The 21,798-nt window shown below is 42.7% G+C and overlaps 2 protein-coding genes across 2 annotated transcripts in view; both read right to left on the reverse strand.

Moving 5' to 3' along the window:
• The window catches only part of LOC111864514 (protein Wnt-1-like), a gene marked incomplete at its 5' end in the record, with an annotated part of 93,335 nt that overhangs the window by 33,996 nt on the left and 37,541 nt on the right, over positions 1-21,798 (reverse strand). The window lies entirely within an intron of this gene.
• On the reverse strand, positions 6,009-13,919 carry LOC111864517 (lysozyme). The gene is made up of 4 exons (XM_023851815.2): positions 13,744-13,919; positions 9,747-9,838; positions 9,078-9,141; positions 6,009-6,560 (listed from the first exon to the last, which is right to left on the reverse strand). Exons 1-4 carry the CDS (start codon positions 13,874-13,876, stop codon positions 6,430-6,432), a joined length of 420 nt encoding a protein of 139 aa, XP_023707583.1. The 5' UTR covers positions 13,877-13,919; the 3' UTR covers positions 6,009-6,429.

Consider the following 21,798-nt stretch of genomic DNA (forward strand, 5'->3'; position numbering starts at 1 on the left):
GTAATAAAACAAGTAATTTAATAATTAATAGCTAGGCTTACCGACTAAACAAACAACGCTCAGATTTCACATGGAGACGTTCAATCTAAAGAAATTAAACGAGGTAGAGGGTAAAAAGCAGTATCGTGTTGAAATCTCAACTAGGTGGATAACGCATACACTGAGGTGGATGTTAATAAAGCGTGGGAAAATATTAGAGAGAATATAAAAATATCTGCCAAAGAGAGTCTAGGTTATTACGAACCGAAGAAGCATAAGCCATGGTTCGACGAAGGATGCTCGAAATTATTATACCAAAGGAAACAAGCCAAATTGCAATGGTTACAGGAACTAAGCGAGTTAAATGGGGATAATCTTAACAATATAAGACTTGAAACCAGCAGGCATTTCAGGAACATAAAGAGGGAATATCAAGCAATATCATTGCAAGCTCATCAAAATTGATGAGCTTGCAATGATCAGTAAGAAGAAGAACATTAGAGACCTGTATAGGGGAATAAATGACTTTAATAGGGGCTACCAGCCTACCAGTAACTTAGTGAAGCATGAGGATGGTGATCTGCTTGCAGATTCCCACAACATTTTGAGTAGGTGTTCTCAGTTATTCAATGTGCATAGAGTCAGTGATATAAGGGAGTACCGACTTGGATTATTATTATTATTATTATTATTATTATTATTATTATTATTAGAGGGGGTGGGTTTCCCCATGCACTTAGACCAGTTATTGGTCCATTGTGCGTCCCCCTTTAATTTCTACTGTCTCCATACCCTACCGTTACTGGTGCGTGCTATCAGCCCCGTTCAGCCAACGAGGTCGGCCGTCGGTACCTGATATTTCCCCTATCTACCAGAGGCATTGGAAACTACTTGGGCGGGAAATTGTTGCCTAATTTTGCTCAGAGGTCTCCTAGAGACATGAGGATCTTTTACGTGCCGTAAATCTACGACACGGGCCCCACGGCTTAAAGTCCCTCCCGGAGGACTTGTTCCCTGAATATTTCCGCCCTTAAAAATTCCACCACCTCCGCCGGGTTTGAACCCGCATACCTTGAGTCATGAGGTGGGAACGTTACCCCTAGACTACGGAGGCCGCTTTACCGACATAGATAGTCCCATATATCTAAATAAGTAAAAAAGTAAATGGCCAACTAAAGAGATAACCAAGTGAATAACTAAGTGGGCAAACTATTAAATGCTAAAGAAACTAACTTATCCAACAACAAAATAATGTCAGGTGACTGAATGGCTATAGGCGGGGTTTGGATTAATGACTCGATTTATTGCTCACTTTAATACAGCGCGTGACTACACTTTATATTTCACTATTACACACACACTTTCGTCCACAGCCACGTCTTCGCAGCCGTTGCTTGGTAGCGGCTTCGAACGGCTGACGTTCCCTTTCCTCTGGGTTCCCGAACCATCACCGAGCCTCAGCTATCAGCTTCTAATAACAACGGCTCAAAACGACTGAGAAAAATTCTGAAGAGGCTAAACTTTGGCTATAACTTTCTCAGTTCATCGCCTACTTCATCTCTCTTAGGTCAAATATTCGCCCCCAAAGCCTGAACTCCTCTTACGCTAAGTCCCTGGGACATAACTCAGCTCTCTCTTCCTTTAGTAACGAGGTCTGGTAATACTGTAAACACCAGACAGAATAAATCGCTTGCAAATAAATTAAATGCCATCGTTTATACAAAACCTATATTTATATAACTAGGCCCATTTTATTTTTCCCCTTGGCACTACAGCCCCAGTGGGCCTAGGTCTATCTCCATGAACTTCTCCGTTCACTTCGCTTTTTCTAGATCTTACACATTCCGTAGGACTCCTTGGGCGGGTGATCAGCTCGTCTCAAGGCCTCTACCTGTACACAAACACAGAAAAACGCACACACACAAACTAAACATCCATGTCCTGAGTGGGATTCGAACCCACGATCCCGGTTTCCAAGCGAGCGAAGACAGTACATGCCTTAGACCGCTCGGCTACCGTGACCGGCAACTAGGCCCATAGAAACACATAAAATATAAGAACAAAAGCAGCTATACAAACTGGCCATCAATTTGCATAGGGAAGAAGTTAATTAGTTTCTCTGTATTGAAAGATACTGACAGTTTCGGGTTTGTGCCACTCTTCTATTTTCCGTCTGGTTTTCTAAAGTACAGTTAACAGAATGGCAACAGCAACGTGAAAAAATACTCAATCCGTTCCTCTTATACCTTACGGTGTTGAGGTTTTTTTTTTTCTTCTTCCATTTTGATCACTTTACAGACCGTAGGACTCCTTGGACGAGTGGTCAGCTCGTCGCAAGGCCTCTACATAAACACACAACAAAACAAACACAGAACAAACACATACACGTACCAAACATCCATACCTTGTGTTGAATACGAACCCACGATCGTGGCTTCCGGTCGAGCGAAGGCAGTACATGCCTTAGACCTCCCGGCTACCGTGACCGGCCATGAAAGAACACTAAATAAATAATATATCATATCAGGGAACGGCTTTAATGAAAAGATAGCGTAGCGGTAAGGATTTTCATTTGCATTTAGGATGCATCTAGTTCGAATCTCGACCGGATCATTGCATCTCCTCTGTCACATAATAACCCGGATATTATAGTTTTTTTTAATCGCTTAGTGGCGGGTGGAGTCCAGCTGGGTCCACTCGGCACGTCGGCCACTGAATGGGCTATTGTACCTGCCCCGGGTGATTATGATGATGGAGAATTTGGTGGAAAGAATATTGGCAGGGGAAACCGAAGTACTCTAAGAAAGCCTACCCCAGCGCCACTTTGTCCACCACAAATCCCACTTGACCAGACCCGGGCTCGAACCCGAGGCGCCTCGGTGGGAAGCCAACGACTAACCACTTGAGCCATGACGTGACCTTATAGAGCTTTTACTATAAGGGCCTGCTGTGTTGCCTTAGGACGGCCGCACACCAACAGCGTCAAGACCGTCAAGACAAGCATCAAGACATGAGACAAAAGACGCTGTCTTGCTTCATTCGTGATTGGTCAGCATCAGGACTCAGACCGGTGTGCGGCGATTTTCATAATCTCAAGCGTTTCAACTGTGCTCCTTTCTTTGCCTCATGTCGCAGACATCGTGTCTTGACTGTTACAGGTCTTGACACATGCCGGTGTGTGGCCTACCTTAAGCTCGTCGGAAGTCCCCTTGAACCAGTCTTGAGAACTTCGCTTTCCTGGCACGTTCCAGCGTCACAGACTGGTGACCCTGTACTTCCAAATGAGGCACGACTCTCTCTCGTTAAGCCTTTATTTACTCAACGGTCATTATCATCTCGAAATCACTGCGTAACTTTTGCATTTGGGCCACCGTGATTCAGCTAAGAAATAAGCAATGAGATAAATAAAATAATTTTAAGAGAAATTTATTTAGCAATATTCATAAATATACAAACATTATGTAGTCTTCGTTATCTCTATACATTCAGAAATGGAATCATTTCCGTAAGAAAGTAATACAGCTAAGTAACTAACTTCATGAAACTGAGCCCTTCTTGAGAAGTCGCCATTTGTGCAGCTACTCAAGAACTACCCAGCATTTTATGGAACCCGAAGGTTCATGACCATGTTCACAAGAGCCCTCCACTGGTCCTTATCCAGAGACAGATCGATCCAGTCCATACCACCCTATCCAATTTTTCTAAGATCCATTTTAATATTATCCAACCACCTACGTCTTGGTCTTCCTAGCGGTTTCTATCCATCTGTCTTTCCCACCAATATTCTATATGCATTCCTCTTCTCACTCATTCTTGTTACATACCCTGCCCATCTCATCCTCCTTGATTTAATCATACTAATTACACTTGGCGAGGAATACAAGTTATGAAGCTCCTCATTATGCAGTTTCCTTCAACCTCCTATCACTTCACCTCTCTTCGGACCAAATATTCTCCTCAACATCCTTTTCTCAAACACCCTCAGTCTATGTTCCTCCCTTAATGTCAGAGACCAAGTTTCATACCCATACAGAACAACGGGAAAAATTATAATTTAGTATCTTCTAATTTTTATGTTTTAAACAGCAGACGAGAAGACAAAAGGTTCTGAACTGAATGGTGGCAGGCACTACTTGAATTCAATCTCCTCTTAATTTCCTCCTGAATCAGGTTTTGATTTGTTATAGTCGCTCCCAAATATCTGAACTGTGCCACATTTTCAAAATATATGTTACCTATCTTTATGTCCTGATTTATCCTGCATTCTGGTGACGAGACAGAAACATAATACTTAGTTTTCTATGTGTTTAATTCTAGAGCAACCTCCTTACTAGCATTAATTAAAGTTTCTGTGACTTTCTTTATGGTATCTATGTTACCTTCCAGTAGATTCACACAATCACCACAGATCAATAAATGGAATGTAAGAAGCCTGCATGAGCTCTGGGGTTGTACCAGCAAATCAAATACATCAATAATCCAGAGAAGCCAATCAAAAATACTTCGAATTATAACAAATGCACCCTGGTATGTAAGCAACCAAACGTTACATTCAGACTTAAATATACCATACATCAAGGACGTCATCAGAGAAAAGAGTACCTCACACCACAACAAACTAGCAAATCACCCAAACGACATCCTACAGCCACTCGTTGAACCGCAGCACAATCGAAGACTCCGAAGACACTGGCCAGCTGACCTAAAAGAAAACTAATGAGGAACCTCCCACTGGGGAAGGAACTCACCACGTCATTAAAGAGCATCACAGCTCTTACGCCAGCAAACTAGCTTATAGAATTGTAGATTCTGATTGCTTAATAAATATATAAATAAAAAAAAAAACTGCATAGGACAGGTTCTCGTATGACAGTTGCGAAGGGACAGAGGTGGCACTGAACCAGCAGGCGAATATACATTTTTCTATGTAAACACGAAAGAGAATCATGAATTGGGTACAGGTTTTCTGTACTCGTGCACAAGAGAATCATATCAGCAGTTTAGAGGGTAGAGTCTGTTAGCGATTGGATGTGGTACATAATATTAAGAGGTCGCTGGTGTGATGATATCGTTCTGAATGTTCACGCCCCAACAAAGGATAAAAATGAGGATGTGAAGGAAAACTTCTACGAAGAACTAGAACATGTATTCGATAAAGTCCCTAAATACCGTACGAAAATTGTGTTAAATTTCCAGATGTTCATGAGGAACGTATAGAAGACATACACACGCCAGAGACACAGCGCTGGGTATAGAAAGGAGACTGGAATACATGCTCTCAAACAGGAAATAAAGACACTGAGGGAATGGATTTTTATGGGCCCCTAAGGCTGAATATTTGGATGAAATAAAGCCGCATAATATTGTACAAATTTGCATAAAAATGGCTTAAAAGATAAACAGGAAAAGATGACAGATGCCCAGGCAGAAAAGTAGCTCCGTCGCAAGTCAGAAGACTAAGTAAAGGTACGTTCACTGCAAAATACGTAATAAAAGTTCAAACACTTGTCTGGTCATTAAGAACCGATGAATAATGAATCTTGGAACCGCGTCTCCACTCCGCAGGCGGGCCCCGTCCTCTCCACGTGAAAGCTCTCACGAGGAATGCAACAATGAGGCTTCACATTAGCCCTCGGGAGAAACGTGACGTCATTATACTAAACAATAGTCAGCGCGTACCCTCTACAAGAAGGTTCGTTGGGCGAGCGTCCAGTCCATGAATTTTCGCTTTGAAGCATTTGTAAAACAGACAAGGGTACAGAATTTTTGATGCAACAAGAGGAGCTGTAGCCGTATGTAAAATATCGGACTTGGCCGTAATCCGGACACAGAGAAAAACAAAGGGAAAGAAGCAAGAAATGGAGAAGATGAAACAACGAAAGCGAGAACACGAAACTAAGAGAAAGGAGGAAGGAAGGAAAGAAAGAAGAAAGAAAATGGAATACTAGGCATACTACACCGAGATTAGGTGCATGAATAGGCTGGAAAAATAAGAGGCCTCGTAAAATAATTTAACAATAGATGTAATAAACAATTTATTTTATATTTATTCAGACAAAACATCATAAATTACACAGTCATCGTACTATTTATATATCGTTCACGATGTCGTGGACATAAAAGCACAATGAACAGCTAACGACAAAATGTTGATCAACCCATTTGCTGCCCGAGTGGCAAGTTCGTTTGCGAGTGGTTCACGCTGCATCCAACAGTTACCTCTTTGTTTTACATAACAGGCCGTCATGAAATCAGTAAAACAAAACATTTTGGTTGATTATCAAGTGTGCCAGAATTTCTCAAATGGCTTGTTACAGTCATTAGCTGATCGCGAACAAGGCGTTCCTACTTCTACACTCGTTGACTTGCTTATATTTATAATTACTACACAGTGAACATATTGAAGAAGATTCACGTGAAGAAGTTCTATGCGATGTGTAAGAAGCCCTCTCAGCACTTGGACAAGTCAGGCAGACGCGACTGGCACTTGTTACGCCAACCGTACCAGGCCCTGAAGCCATGCCTCCGGTGAATCTTCTTGGCACATTGGATATCGTCAGATATGTTGTTGTTCGTCAGATCTGCAACATCAGTTAAATTAATTAGGCATTATATCACATTCTTTGTGTGAGTAAACCCCTTCACTCACACATCCGCACACATACATACATGCGTGCATGAACTAGCGTGCGCGCGCACTTGCATACAGACAACTATTATCGCATTACTCGATTATAAAAAAGAATCCGTGGCCTATAGTCCTCAAGCGAACTATACTGACCGAGCGACCGCCGCTTGTCGGTGAAATTAGTGCCAGCTTTTGAGGACAGAGTGTATCGTGTGGTCAGCGCAACGGATCCCCAAAAATAGCTCCTCAATTATCCTCAAGAGGCTGGGTGGACCCCGTTCCAGACCCACTACTTCTCAGAAAATCTGGTAGCGCCGAGAATCGAAGCTGGACCTGTAGCCAGGAGCTCTTACTCTTTTATAACATGACTATCACCGCAACCGCAGACACGGTGTGGAAACATCTGAGGTTAGATTCTGTGTGACATTTAAGATGAAATTTGCTTTAGAGATTATACACAGAAATTAATAAAATATTTGCATTTATAGGACTTAATTTCGGAATAAGCCGTGTTAATCTAAAACTGTTTATCTATTTCGGTTATTGCTTATTATTCGTTTCTTTAAATGGTAATGCAATAACAAGTTCTATGAACCAGACACTTAACGAAGAATAAAGCTACATAGGGCAAAATCCCATTTCAGAAACTGATGGTTACTCAACTGATAAATAAATGTCCGTCTTTTATAGAAACAGAAGATTCACAAGAGCCAAATTTTTTACTTAGTCTGAGTTAGTTCAATCCAGTTCACATCTTCGCAACCTATTTTTTTTGATCTCTTTTAATATCAATCCCATTTACGCTTATGCCTTATAAAAGGTCCCTTCAATTTAACGCTTCTGGTTCGAGACTTGTTTTCCTCGTCTCTCTATTAGTGTTACGGACTTCTTCAAGGATTGCCAACCTCAGTGCCTTGGAATCTTCTGAAAAGACATCTGCATCACGCGGTGCTGCTATCTTTCCTTTCTCTTTTCATTATTCTTTCTCCCTTTGTCCCTTCCATTTTATCTTCATTCTTATCATCAGTACTATCTGATCTATCTTTATTCGTAATTTGTCCGTGCAGAAAATTCGGCACTACAGCTAGGGAAACATATTTGTTGTTCATGGCGGTAACTTACACTCAATTTTCTGGGTTCCTGGGCTCACACGTCATTTCTATGACCTTCAGAACACGTTTCTTTGCCACGGACGCTACATATAAAGTACATAAAGGTTAGACACCGAGGGTAGCCAGTCTCGTAATGTTGCTCTTATGGAAAAAGGACTGGGAAAAAGAAACTGACCCACACTTAGAGTCCATACACGCAACACCAGAGTTGACAGTCTTCAAAATGTTGTTTCTCCAAGAGGAAATTTCCATTTACATTTTTTTTTGTACGGCGCGCTGTTTGGAAGCAACAGGGTTGGACGAACCTTTGCTATGATTACGTCTCCCTTTCTCTCTTAAACTGCTCCTCTTATCTCTTGCGGTGTCGAGGTAAGTAAATTGTATTTCTCGTAATCTAAAACAGTAGGTAGGATTCCCTGGACGGGGGATCGGCCCGTCGCAAGGCCGCTACATAATATAAACAGAAAGAAACACGAACAAACACCCATGCCTTAAATGGGGATTCGAACCCACGATCCCAGAGTACAAGCGAGCGAAGACAGTTCATGCCTTAGACCGGGCGGCCACTGCGACCGGCGCTACTATTACTGCTAAGTTAAAACTGTCCCCGTTCTTAATTAATTAGGCACCATACCACGAAGACATATGAGGGATCATTCTTGATTTTGGCACTAGACGGAGGTGAGGGGTCATCTTCACGCCCAACCCGCTTTATTCCATGGAAAGAGTCGCATATGCCCATTGGATAGGAGGCTGGGTAGGTCCCAGGAATTCGAACCCCGACCGTCCAGTTTGTAGCCCGTCGCTATACTGACTGAACTATCTCTTCATATTAGAAAATAAGTAATGGTAAACGGTAGCGAGTTAGAATTAAAGGTATAACATATTGTTGGGTGTAGGCCCCCGTTGCTAAGCGGTAACTCTGTAAACAGCGGCCGTTGCTAGGTAACGCCCGCAACATACACCTACACAATAATAGAATCACGATGCTATGCAAAGATTGCGACGAGATACATGCGAATCCTGATGACGTCATTGGATTTTTCAATTGGCCTAATCCTTCCAGCAGCACTATGGCACTGGGGTCCACTCAGCCTCTAACAGAAATAAGTACCGGAAATATTCCTGGGGGATAAAAAGGCGGCCGGCGCGTAAGGCTGACAACCTTACCGCCATCTATAAGCCGACTGTCTAGAAGATGTGGGAGCCTCGACCTCTCATACCCCTACGGGCCTTACCGGCCTGTCACAGGGATAGCTTTACCTTTTTGTTTTTTAATATGACTTGATGCAGTGGTGTCTAGCCACGTGGGAAAATTTTACATTTACCTTAATTCGCTGCCTACTTTCAAAACTCACCTTCGCATTTAATATTGCAATCTCCTCCTCTGCGTCCATTTCTACACCAGTATTTGTTATTGATCTGGAAAGAAAACTTTAATGAGACGCGACACCAGAACACTGCACAGGAATTCAAATCATCACATGGCTGTGCTGGTTATGCCAAAGCAAGCACCGAACTAGCTCCAATTTGCAGTCTCTCTAGAAAATCTTATGGTTACGAGACTGGTCAAGATAATCTGCGCTCGTGAGAGCTAGAACGGTCAGTGCCGTGTTCACGAAAGCACGCCACTGGTTCATATCCTGATTAATGTAGCTCAACTCATTTTACTTTAAGATTTATTTTGATGTCATCCCCTCATCTGCGTCTAGGACTCCCAAATGGTCTCTTATCTTGAGGAGCTGAGTAAAAAATTTAGTATACTTTTTTTTTGTTTTCCAAATTACATAGGATATGCCTTCTTTATTTACTTGTATTAATTTCTTTAACGGCGTTTCCTCGACTGTGTAGGTTATATACCACTGAATGGAGTGTGACAGATCAATATGGAACAAAACATTTCCGGATAACTGACGGTACTGTTTCACCCTCAATGGAGTGATAATTAAAGTTTGGTTTATAAAGAGCACTTCGATTCGTATGAAAATGTTCACCACGTCCCAGTACCTAGAGATCTGTGTTCTTACCTGGAATATTCCATAATCTCGACTGTTGTCTCTGTTTGGTCTTCCTACTGCGTTGGAGTTCATTCCACTCTCACTCTCTGCCATGCACACCCCTGGTGGATAGATGACACACTTAGAGTAGACAATAAAAATCAGTGCTCTTACTCAAATTTCACAGCAATATTCAGCACTTCACGCACCATTAAACCGATTAAAACGACTTGGCAGGTTTTGTTATAGCCCAGACGAACTGTTTCTTGGAACCAGCATATTAAGAAATTGCATCCCAGTAAATAATAAATAAATTTTTTGTATGTTTTGAATAGAGATTTTGATCCTAATTCCTGCTGACTGTTAAACTATATTTCGGAGCGGCACTAACAAATCAAATTTATATGGATGAAGAAATTAAGGGCAGATTATTAATTCGGACTATGTTTTCTGCCATCAGTTCAAGAGTTCTTTGTTTTCCCGTCTGCTGTCCAAAACCGTAAAGATTAAAATATGTTACATCGCAGGTTTAGCTGTTTTTGATATGGGTGTGAAACTATGAAAGAAGAGAGACTAAGGTTGCCTGGAGACAGGGAACAGAGCAGAATGTTTTGATCTATGAGGGAGGAAGTAACAGGACAATAGAGAAAACTTGGCGGCTACTTCGGTGGGTGGGTACGAGCATGGAGACACTTCGGGTACGGTGTACCTGAGCTACCTGCAGACTATAAGTGAGCGGTCTGACCCCTGATCTAGTTAGCTACCTCTGCCTACAGCTGCTCTCTCCACCTCGCTAGCAGGTTGGCCTCTCAAGAGCGTCGGTAGGTCTCCGTGACCTTCTACGGCACCGGATTCGAGAACATGGTATCAGGAGGGGTCAGAGTTCCTGGCTACAGATTCAGAGATCCCGGGTTCAATTCCCGGCGCTATCAGATTTTCTGAGAAATAGTGGGTCTAGAACGGGGTTCACTCAGCCTCGTGAGAATAAATGTGGAGCTATTTCAAAGAAATGGCGGCTCCGGTCTAGAAAACCGAGATCAACTACCGTGGGGATCCCTTGCCCTGACCATGCGACACTCTCTATCCGCAAAAGTTGGGCCTAACTTCGCCGACAAGCAGCGGTCGCTCGGTCGGCATAGTTCGCTCGCGGACTAGAACCACGGAGTCTTTTTTTTTATCTCTACTGGTTTCTGCCAGGAATAAACTCGAAACACAAGGTGATCTATTTACATTGTTATTAATATGTTACAATATTTACAAGGATGTGTCTGTAGTGTATTGAACTAGTTAATTCCATCCCATCCATTGTACACATCGTAGGTGTGACCCTTCTAATACTCTCTGGTCATCTGATCACACAGGGTGGATACATTTGCTCAGGAAGGCTGGTGTAGCTGCCCTACCGATCCCACGGTGTTGCTGCTGTCTCACTGTGGGGTGGCTCGACTGTTGGGATACGCGCGATGTCTGTCGTGCAAATTTTCACTAATAATATCGAAGTGGCCAAGGGCACAGTGCTCGGTGGCACCTCCTCAAAATTGTCTATCGAATGGTTCTTGCACATCCCCGACCTAGGGTATTTAATACCTGACTTCTACTAGTCAGCATCGCACTTCTCGCCCTGGTGTTTACGGCAACAATTACTACATGTGATGCCGACAAGCGGCGGTCGCTCGGTCGGTATGGTTCGCTTGCGGACTGAAATCACGGAGTTTCTTTCTTTCTGTTTGATGCAAACGCTATATCAGCGTCTCCACCAAGTCTTGCCCTCCGTTACGCAAGCCTGTTCTACGTCACTTCTCCTTCCTGGGTGCACCATTCTTTCGATTCATATATTTTAGGGCTCCGGGAGGCTCCAATTTACCGCGGTTATGGCCTTAAGGGCATAACACCGCAAAATGAGAAACTTCATAACATATATCCCTCATCATATACAGGAATAGGGTTATCATATCAATGAGGATACGATGGGCGGAGATGATAAGGCCATACAAATTCTGTTGAGGAAAACTGACGGAAAAGGACCACATGAAAAATCTGAGAGAAGATGGAAGACGGCTATTAAAAAGGAAAAATTGTCCCTGTGCTTAACTAATTAAGCAGCACGCCATGAAGGCGTCTGGGGGAATGGGTGTATAGATCTACATTTTCTTGACTTCGGCAGTAGTTGGAGGTGATTGGTCAGCATCACGCCCCGGCCGCTTTACCCCCGAGGAAAAAGTCCCCGGTACCCATTTCATATAAGGTTGGGTGGACCTCAGAGCGGGTCTGGACGACGTAGAGAACAGATAATTCTTGACCCTAGCGGGACTCGAACTCCGATCCCTCGGTAGTCCAGCCCGTAGCTCTATCTCGGCTCACCGGAAATTAAACAGATGTTGAATAAGTATGAAGGGAAGTTGTGGACTGTGTTCATCTGACTCGGGATAGTTGTAACGGGAGAGCTCTCGTGACCATGGAAATAAACCTTCCGGTTCGGATACAAGGCGGTGGATTTATTAACTAACTGAGCGACTGTTAGGTAGTCGAGAAAGGCTCTGCTCCATGGAGATAATTGGTGCATGACAACGTAAACCCATGAGTGTTCTGAAGATGCTGAGACACGTAGAGGAGGCCTCAGTACAATTCCTCTCATTGTTTGGGTTGGCTACAATAAATCAAATCTGTCAGTAGGCCTGCGTGTTTCAGGGCTAAGAAACTTTCATTTTGGGCCAAAATCATTTACTGATTTATTTATTCGGCTTCATTTTTTCAACCAGAATAATTTCTACGTATTACGAAATAGGAAGTGAAGTTGCAAAATGTCCACATTATTAACGGTTTTGGAACATCTGAATTAACTTTTTGTTGGCCGAAATCTGCTCTCTATTAACCTATCAACTTTATTCCGTCTAACCGACTGCTTATGTTACGTGTATTCTACATTTATGTGACGACATTGATTGCTGATGCTTCTTCTAACCTTACTTACTTACTTATGGAGCTGAGCACTTCTTGAGGAGAAGCCAAATCTGCAGCTATTGAAGAATTTCCCAGCATTTTATGGAACCCAAAGGTTCATTACCGTGTCTACAACAGCCCTCCACTGGTCCCTATCTTGAGCCAGATGAATCCAATCCATACCATCCCATCCTATCTCTCTAAGATCCATTTTAATATTGTCTACCCACTTACGTCTTGGTCTTCCCCGTTGTCTCTTTCCTTCCGGTTTTCCCACAAATATCCTATATGCATTCCTCTTCTCCCCCATTCGTGCTACATACCCTGCCCTTCTCATCCTCCTCGACGTAATCATTCTAATTATGCTTGACGAGGAGTACAAGTTATGAAGCTCCTCATTATGCAGTTTTCTCCAACCTCCGTCACTTCACCTCTCTTCGGGCCAAATATTCTCAACACCCTTTTCTCAAACACCGTCAGTCTATGTTCCTCCCTTAAAGTCATACCCATACAGAACCACAGGCAAAATTATAGTTTTGTATATTTTAATTTTTAAGTTTTTGGACAGCAGACGAGAAGACAAAAGCTTCTGGACTGAACGGTAGCAAGCATTACCCGAGTTCAATCGCCTCTTAATTTTCTCCTCAATCAGATTTTGATATGTTATCGTAGTTCCCAAATATTTCAGCTGTGCCACATTTTCAAAACATCTGTTTTCTATCGCTATGTCATGATTTTGCCCTGCGTTTTGGTGACGAGACAGCAACATATACATATGCGGTCTTAGTTTTCTCTGTGTTTACTTCTAGACCAAACCGCTTTTTCTAACCTAAAGTTATATAATTCTGAGTGACATCTCCCGAATTTCGAAATCACATTCTTGAAAACCAACAGGAGGGCACCCTAACATTAAACTTACTTTCATGCAGTGCGCTGTCGTACTGCAAACGAGAGCGACGACCGAATCACAAGAAAACAATTTTTAGTTGAAAAGTCATTACCTAATTCCGGAGAGATCATGGCGGTATAAACATCACAGATATTTGATTCAGGAAACCGCGTCACATACAATGAAATATATACTCACAGTTTCTCACGTCCGTGATGCCATGTTTCTTCAGCTCTGCAGCCAGACCGCAGCGGGTGAACTTCTTGGCAAGAGACGCGTAAGGCGTCAGCAGGAGGAGAACTGCAACTACAATCGCGAAGCGCCTGTCCATCTTGCGTCAGATACTCGCCGCTTACTGCAGCAAATATCGCAAATGGCATCCATTTTATACACACGCAAATATCAGTCGGACTTCCTCATACGTAACAAAGATCGAGTCCCATCAAGCGGGCCTTCCCCGTCAGTCTTCAGTATGACACTTATCTTGGTGGTACAGTTGCACATGTGGGTTATCACGCTGTACGTGACATGGCGACTGTGTGACGCAGCGCAGAAAAAATGTGTTACTCGCACATGAGGTTTGTTGACGTTCAGGGCGACGCAGTTTTGACATTCGTGGGTGGAGAATGTTTACCATCCAATGCAAATGCTTAGCGCCAAAGCATAACTCAGTACTCGCAGACAATCTACGCAGCACTTTAAGAAAAAACGGAGTATTAGGAACATAAAGCACCAACAACAAAGCAAAACCTTTTTATTGAATTTTACCCAAATTCAGCAACAATTTAGATGTAATTCTAACCAAGCTTTAGCGTCATTTTAAAACAAAGAGCTAAAAAAATACACTGCAGTTACTGCGCATATAATCCAGCGGGTAAAATGTTTATTTCTTATTTCAGTCAACACAACAATTTACAAAAGGTATATAATGATCTTTAAGGGAGGAACATAGACTGAGGGTGTTTGAGAACAGGGTGTTGAGGAGAATATTTGGACCGAAGAGAGATGACGTGACGGGAGGTTGGAGAAAACTGCCTAATGAGGAGCTTCATAACTTGTACTCTTCTCAAGTATAATTAGAATGATCAAGTCAAGGAGGATAAGGTGGGCAGGGCATGTAGCACGAATGGGGGAGAAGAGGAATGCATATAGGATATTGGTGGGGAAGCCAGAAGGAAAGAGACCACTGGGAAGACCAAGGCGTAGGTGGGTGGACAACATTAAAATGGATCTTAGAGAGATAGGATGGGATGGTATGGATTAGATGGATCTGGCTCAGGATAGGGAACAGTGGATGGCACCAAATACAACTTTGTGGTTTTAGTCCGCAAGCGAACTATACCGACCCAGCAACCGCCGCTTGTCGGCGAAGTTGGTGCCAGCTTTAGCGGATAGAGTGTCATGTGGTCAGCGCAACGGTTGCCCACAGCCGTTAATCTCGGCTTTCTAGACGGGAGCCGCTATTTCCTTGAAATAGTTCCTCAGTTATCCTCACGAGGCTGAGTGGACCCCGTTCCAGACCCACTAGTTCTCAGAGAATCTGGTAGAGCCGGGAATCGAACCTGGACCTCTGGTTCTGTAGCCAGGCACTCTGACCACTAGACCACAGAGGCGATCTACAGGGGACCAATACGAATAGAAATTAAAACCACCCTACACATTTCAGTGTAAACCCCAACACCTAGCTTAATCGACATTTATTCACATGGAATTCGATATTCTCACGGCAGTATCCATGAGCCTTCTTGGGTGAAATGCCATGTACTTATTAAGTACGTACCAACGTTTCGGAGAAACCTGCTGCCTCCATCAAAAGGTAGCAATCTTCGAAATTCATTCACTTTTCCGGAGGTCAAATAAGAGGACATATGAACCGATGTGTATGACCTCACCAGTATGCAAGTTCATGGCATGGACTTTGTGGCAAGACAATTTTCCTGTAAGAGGGTAAATACGAACTTACATGCGTACTGAATCCGAATTACGTATTTCCTATGTGACTTCTGATCCTCTTTTAGCATTCTTTCTCATGTAATTCGTATATCAAGGCTTGTACTATGTATTTTAAACAGAACGTGTTCAAATACCCTCTTTGCTAGTCTTCTATTCCTAATTTTGACGTTCATTTATTGCACAAACAAATGAAAAGCAAAGCCAATCAATTATAGACGTCACACTACATAGAAATACATTATTACTGTATAGGGAATGTGGTTAAACATTCAATAAATGAGAGTTGTAAACCTTAATAAAATATGCTTTATATCACGTATCAAACTTTTGTACGATGAAATATCTTTGAGAATATCGACGCTTTCTATTGTGGCTGCATGAAAAGTGAAGGTTTGTTAAGCGACAAGCACAAAAAAAATAAGAACAGCCTATAAATTTTAGTTCACAGATCGAAGTAACAAATGCAGCAAAAAATTAGCAATTTCCGAAAACTCGTAAGCGCTTTGTAAAAAGAAGAAGAAGAAGAAGAAGAAGAAGGAAGCTTAGAATTTATCCCAAGCCACACTGAAGAATAAAACAGCAAGTTCCTCTGAAATGTAGGTAATATTTAATTATTTCCACACGGTACTATAACATCAAGACTATGAAGTACATTTGAACTGAAGTTAAAATCTAAATAAATACGGAAGATAATTTGTTTGACTGATGTCGCCACATGCTGCAAGAGACACGAATTCTTGTACTCTTGTGACGTCATGTCCGGCCCGACCATTATGCACAGGTGTGTGAGTTGACTGTGAGCGGCATTCAATTGTTATCCACGTACGTGGGGAAGTCCTGACATTAACGAAGTTTCAAAAATGCATGAAATAGGCACACCGCACACACCGACATGTTAAGTAGGAAAGTCAACTGAAATTCAAGTTTTTATCGATATCCAAGAGCTTCATAACTTGTACTCTTCTCCAAGTATAATTAGAATGATCAAGTCAAGGAGGATGAGGTGGTTAGGGCACGTATCATGAACGGGGAAGAAGAGGAATGCATGTAGAATATTGGTGGGAAAGCCAGAAGTAAAGACACCACTGGGAAGAACACGATGTAGATGGGTGGATAATATTAAAATGAATCTTAGAGAGACAGGATGGGATGGGATGGGATGGATTGGATTGATCTGGGTCAGTACAGGGACCAGTGGAGGGCTCTTGTGAACACGTTAATGAACCTTCGGGTTTCATAAAATGCTGGGAAATTCTTGAGTAGCTGCAGAATTGGCGGCTCCTCAAAAAGCTTCAGCTCCATGAGCAAGAAAGCAAGTATCGAAGACGTTTAAATCAATATCGAATCGCTCCATCAGTTAAGGGCTTATAGAGTTATTCAAGTCCCTAATTGAATTCAGCCTTATGCATTGTACATGACCTTTATTTTTATATGCATGATCACCTGTGGGAGGGGAGAAGTCAGGCATCCGTTCTACCCCACCTGGATGTTTTAAAACAACCAAAGGTAAAAAAGAAGGAATACAGCAAATATTCTTGCCAACAGATTAAAAATTATTTTAACAGCATTTCTCTGTCCGTAATACAAAATCGTTTACCAACTTCAACAACAAATCCGCTAAACCCTAACGCTGTAAGCAACATTTTCTATGTGCCCCCCCTTGGACTACACTGTGGATGCCCCCTTGAACAAATTATACTAGCGCTTATTCATATTCGTCCTGTAAATTGTTCTAGGCCTACATAAATATAAATTACAATACAGAGTATAATTCTAACGGATATATTATAATTTTTAAAATGTCAGGTTCCAGTCTTAGGCAATATTTATTGCACTTGCTTACATTATCCAATTGTGAAAGCTATTCGCCTTGTCTGCATAGTGTCGTGTCGATTTACAGATATCAACTGCCATCTCCCCTAGTTAACGCTGCAGAAGGGGTAAGGTAAGGGTAAAGTTATCCTTGTGCTTAACTAATTAAGCACTACGAGATGAAGACGTATGGGGGAGTGGGTCTATATATCCACATTTTCTTGGCCTCGGCACTAGTTGGAGTTGAGCTGTCAGCTTCACACCCCGGCCACTTTATCCCCGAGGAAATTCAGCAAATGAATGATCGTGTTTAATGAGTTTTAAGGGACTAGGGAAAAAGATGTCGTGACATATTTCAGTGCCTGGACCGAAATTCGAGTCGGGCAGCACCCGAATACATGCCAGAACCGTTACCGCTTGAGCTAACCTGCTCCATTTGAAGTTACATGTAAAAGCATTTAACATAGTGTGGATACATCGCCAAATGCCTATTTATTTTGTGACGTCTGGGTTATTGCGGAGGTAAATACGGAAGACATCTGTTTTGTAGGATGTGATGGTGTGCAGACTTGCAGAAATGCACCGTCATCCTGGAGTAGCCTGCTGCTTCCATCTTCAGGCAGAGTGCAATTCCTCCAGAAGACAGGTATCTAACTTCCAAGTTACGCGATGTCGTAACCCAGAAGGCGGCAATTTTGGCGTACAATATTGTCACGTGTTTCCTAGGCAACGCGACAAAAAATTTACGTGAGTTTCCGATTTGGACGAATATTTATTGGACAATCACTCTTTTACACTCATAAATGCAGTTATTCGCGCTTATAACGTCTTCGGACGTTTCCTCTTCATTGTTACAACACTCTCGCACCGCCAATCTCGGTGAAGTGTCTTCTGCTCTGCTCGGAGCTCAACTGTACTTAGCTCTCGTCGGATACACACTGATTGGTCTCCAGTCCAAGTCACTTGCGACTGACAGTCAGTCAGTAAGTCTTGGTGTCGAGCCTCATCTGGGACTCATGACCAGATATTTATTACTGTTTGGCATTTACGGTCTTGTTTTTGTGGGGCGTCTCTCTAACGAGAGGACGGATCTGCCTTTTGTATATGTTGCTGGCCCTTGCCAGTGCAATCTTTCTCCGGTCTGAGTCCCTTGGGGCTTGCGACCATATTTTACTCTCTCAGATTTGAGACTATCCTTTTCGTCGCCTCCTATGACTCGCAGGTATTCGACCCCGCCTCCACACGGGGCTATACTGGTCTCTTCTCGGATTTGGACTGTTATATCCTGCACTCAGACTGAATAGAGAACACCTTGTCGAAGGTTTAATTTCGCTCACTGCTATGCAACGAATCTCTTGTTGCCGCGGGAATACGTGTCTGCCTCAAACAATTCGTTTGTAACGGTGGAAACCCCACCGCTAGACTTTAATCTCCGGGGCAACGATTTCCTAGGATTCACTGCCTAATAATTTCTAGCCATTGACTAGTGCTTGACGTCTTATAGTCCGGTTTTCAGGAAGTACGTCACAATATTTAGTATATAGTTCATGCTTGAATCGTTTGAAGGAAAGTGAGAGTTATAAATTCTTTCCAAAGCATCTCATTTGCAACACAGGGATATATGTAGGCTTACGTTAGAGGTGAGTTTGAGAGCTACAAAGTTAAACATCAACCAGAGTGCAGTAATAATTTATATTAAAGTATCTGTGATTTGGGGCCGCGCCATAGCTCAAGCGGTTAGTCTCTGGCTTCCCATCACGGCGGCCCGGGTTCGATCCCGGGTCTGGTCAAGTGGGATTTGTGGTGGCCAAAGTGGAGCTGCGACAGGTTTTCTCCGAGTACTTCGGTTTCCCCTGCCAATCTTCTCTCCACCAATTGCTCCACAATCACCCTCACCTATCATCTGGGGCTTGTACAATAGGCCAGAAGTGGCCGCAGTACAAGGAACTTAGTCCCACCCCACTAGCAATAAAAATAATCGGTGATTTTCATTCGCTGGGATGTAGCGATGAACGAAATGCTGAGACAGGACACTGAAACGTAGGTTCATCAGACAGAAGAACGCTGGAGTCTACAGAGGACAGTAACTACAGCATGTGCAAAAATATAAAGTTGTAAAAGTAAATATAGGTATCCCTGTAACAGGCCGTGGAGACTCATAGGACTGTGAGATGTTGAGGCTCCCACATTTTCTATACAATCGGCTCACAGATGGTGATGAGGTTGTCAGCCTTACGCTCCGGCCGATCTTAACCCCCTGGAATACTCCTGGTACTCATTTCTGTTAGAGGCTGAATCGACCCAAGGGCCATAGTGAGGCTGGAAAGATCAGGTAAATTGAAAGACATCCACCCCATTGGGATTCGATCCCGCGGCCTTCCGGCTTGTAGTATAGTGCCTCAACCAACAACGCTACCGCGTGCCCCCAGTAGGTTGTAGAATATCGAAAAGTGTCATCCAAATAACATTACCCATTCTATTTTCTTACTTTTTATTTAGAGGAACCTTGTTCTATTAATATATTTCCATGTTAACCCATATGTCTAGTTTCTATTGTTGAAAAGCCACTACAAGCTCGTTTAACTTTTGAGTCTTTGAGAGATGATAGACATGGTCCTCCCACTGATTCTCTGAAACACTAAATCAATTCAGACCAGAAGATTTGACTATTCGAAATGAGACATCTTTGTTTGTGTAGCAGTTAGCGAGTTACACTGAGAGGGAAGACAGTAAAGAGCGGACATGGATGTGGTTATTCACCGGAACATGAAAGAGAGCAAACAAGTATCTACTCGCTGCGGTGGGCTACTCCACGTTATCTTGAACAATGCATAACCTTCTACAGACGTCAATCGGATTAAATACGCATGTTTATACTCCAGGAAGTAGGTCACTTTTTACACCAGCGGAAACCTAAGTCTTTCCACAAACTTAAGGAAATAAAAAGGTTTACTTCAGGGGTGTACATTTATTTTGCAGTTCGGAAAGCTTTGTCCACGTAAATGATCAATTTATGTCCCCCATTTTTACTCGTATATAAAAGACAAATATGAACTAGAAATAAATTCTTGACACAGTGAATGCAGAATTCGAATAGAAATTTAATTGGAATTCCTGCGGCAGGTAAAATGTAAAGTTGTCCCTGTGCTCAAGGAATTAAGCACTAGGCCATGAAGGATTATAGGGGAGTGCATGTATAGATCCACATTTTCTTGACCTCGGCATTAGCTGGAGGTGAGTGGTCAGCTTCACGCCCCTGCCGCTTTACCCCCGGGAAAAGAGCCCCAGGTACCCATTGGATAGGAAGTTGGATAGACCCCAGAGCCGGTCTGGACGATTTGTAGAAGAGAATATTCTTGACCCTACCGGGACTCGAACTCCAACACTTAGTCATCCAGCCCGTAGCCAGTCGCTATACCGACTACGCTACCCCGGCTCCTTCCTGGAGCAGATAAGGAAATTAAATATTTAGACTAAGGTATCTCCCTTAATGTGTTCACTTTGAGTGCAGAACGCGTAATACAGAATAGAAAGAAGAGAGGGAAGACGCGGTTGTGAAAAATTTTAAATTGTTTATCTTTATTTACCTACAGGGAGTAAGAAAACTCGCTGAAAATATAAGAAAAAATCTCTCAGTCTAGATTTCCCTCGCCATCTCACCAAAAGAATACTGTACATTGATGGCGGTGTATAATTTTGTGCAATAATATTTGCTGATGACAGAATTTCGAAGTCTGTTTTTTTTTTTTTTTTTTGCATTTTACTAATATTCCACAAGTTGCAAAATTAAGAAAACACATTTCGTCAGAACATACAGAATTGCACTTACTTTCTCCCATGGGTTATTTAACGAACCCTTCTCAGAATCGTGGTTACGCAGCTTCCGACTGTAGGATAATAAATGAATGATGAATTCGAAAGCAGTTGCGAGGAAGCGGTCGTGGCCTTATCGAGGCACTGACCTTGAAAATTGACACCTTAAGTAAGAGGCAGGTTTCTCCGAGTACTTCGGTTTCCCCTGCCAATCTTCATTCCACCAATTACTCCACAATCACCCTCACCTATCATCTGGGGCTGGTACAATTGGCCAGATGTGGCCGCAGTACAAGGGACTTAGTCCCACCCCACTAGCAATAAAAAAAAAAGACGAGGTATCGCTTTGATGCAGTGTTCCTTCTTCAAGCTTGCCTTGGTTCTAAATTGCAGCCCTCTCTTTTGGAAACTCTTGGTCTTCGAGCTTCTCCTCATTGTATCAGAAACTCTTCTAAGAGTCCACTCTTGAAGCATCCTTCTGCTGTATGTACTTCACTGCACTAAGAACAATGACGCATTTGGAACCAAAATTATTCCTATTAACCATATTTTATAAGTGTAGTTCTCTTCTAAATAGATTCCAGGCACAACCAGCCTCCTGTTCAAGAGACATCGTAACCTTTAGCCAGAGGAAAAAGTTCCTGTAAGTTAAAGCTGATTACTCGCCCGTCACGG

The sequence above is a fragment of the Cryptotermes secundus genome, unplaced genomic scaffold (assembly GCF_002891405.2).
Source record: "Cryptotermes secundus unplaced genomic scaffold, Csec_1.0 scaffold948, whole genome shotgun sequence".
Lineage (NCBI taxonomy): Eukaryota > Metazoa > Arthropoda > Insecta > Blattodea > Kalotermitidae > Cryptotermes > Cryptotermes secundus.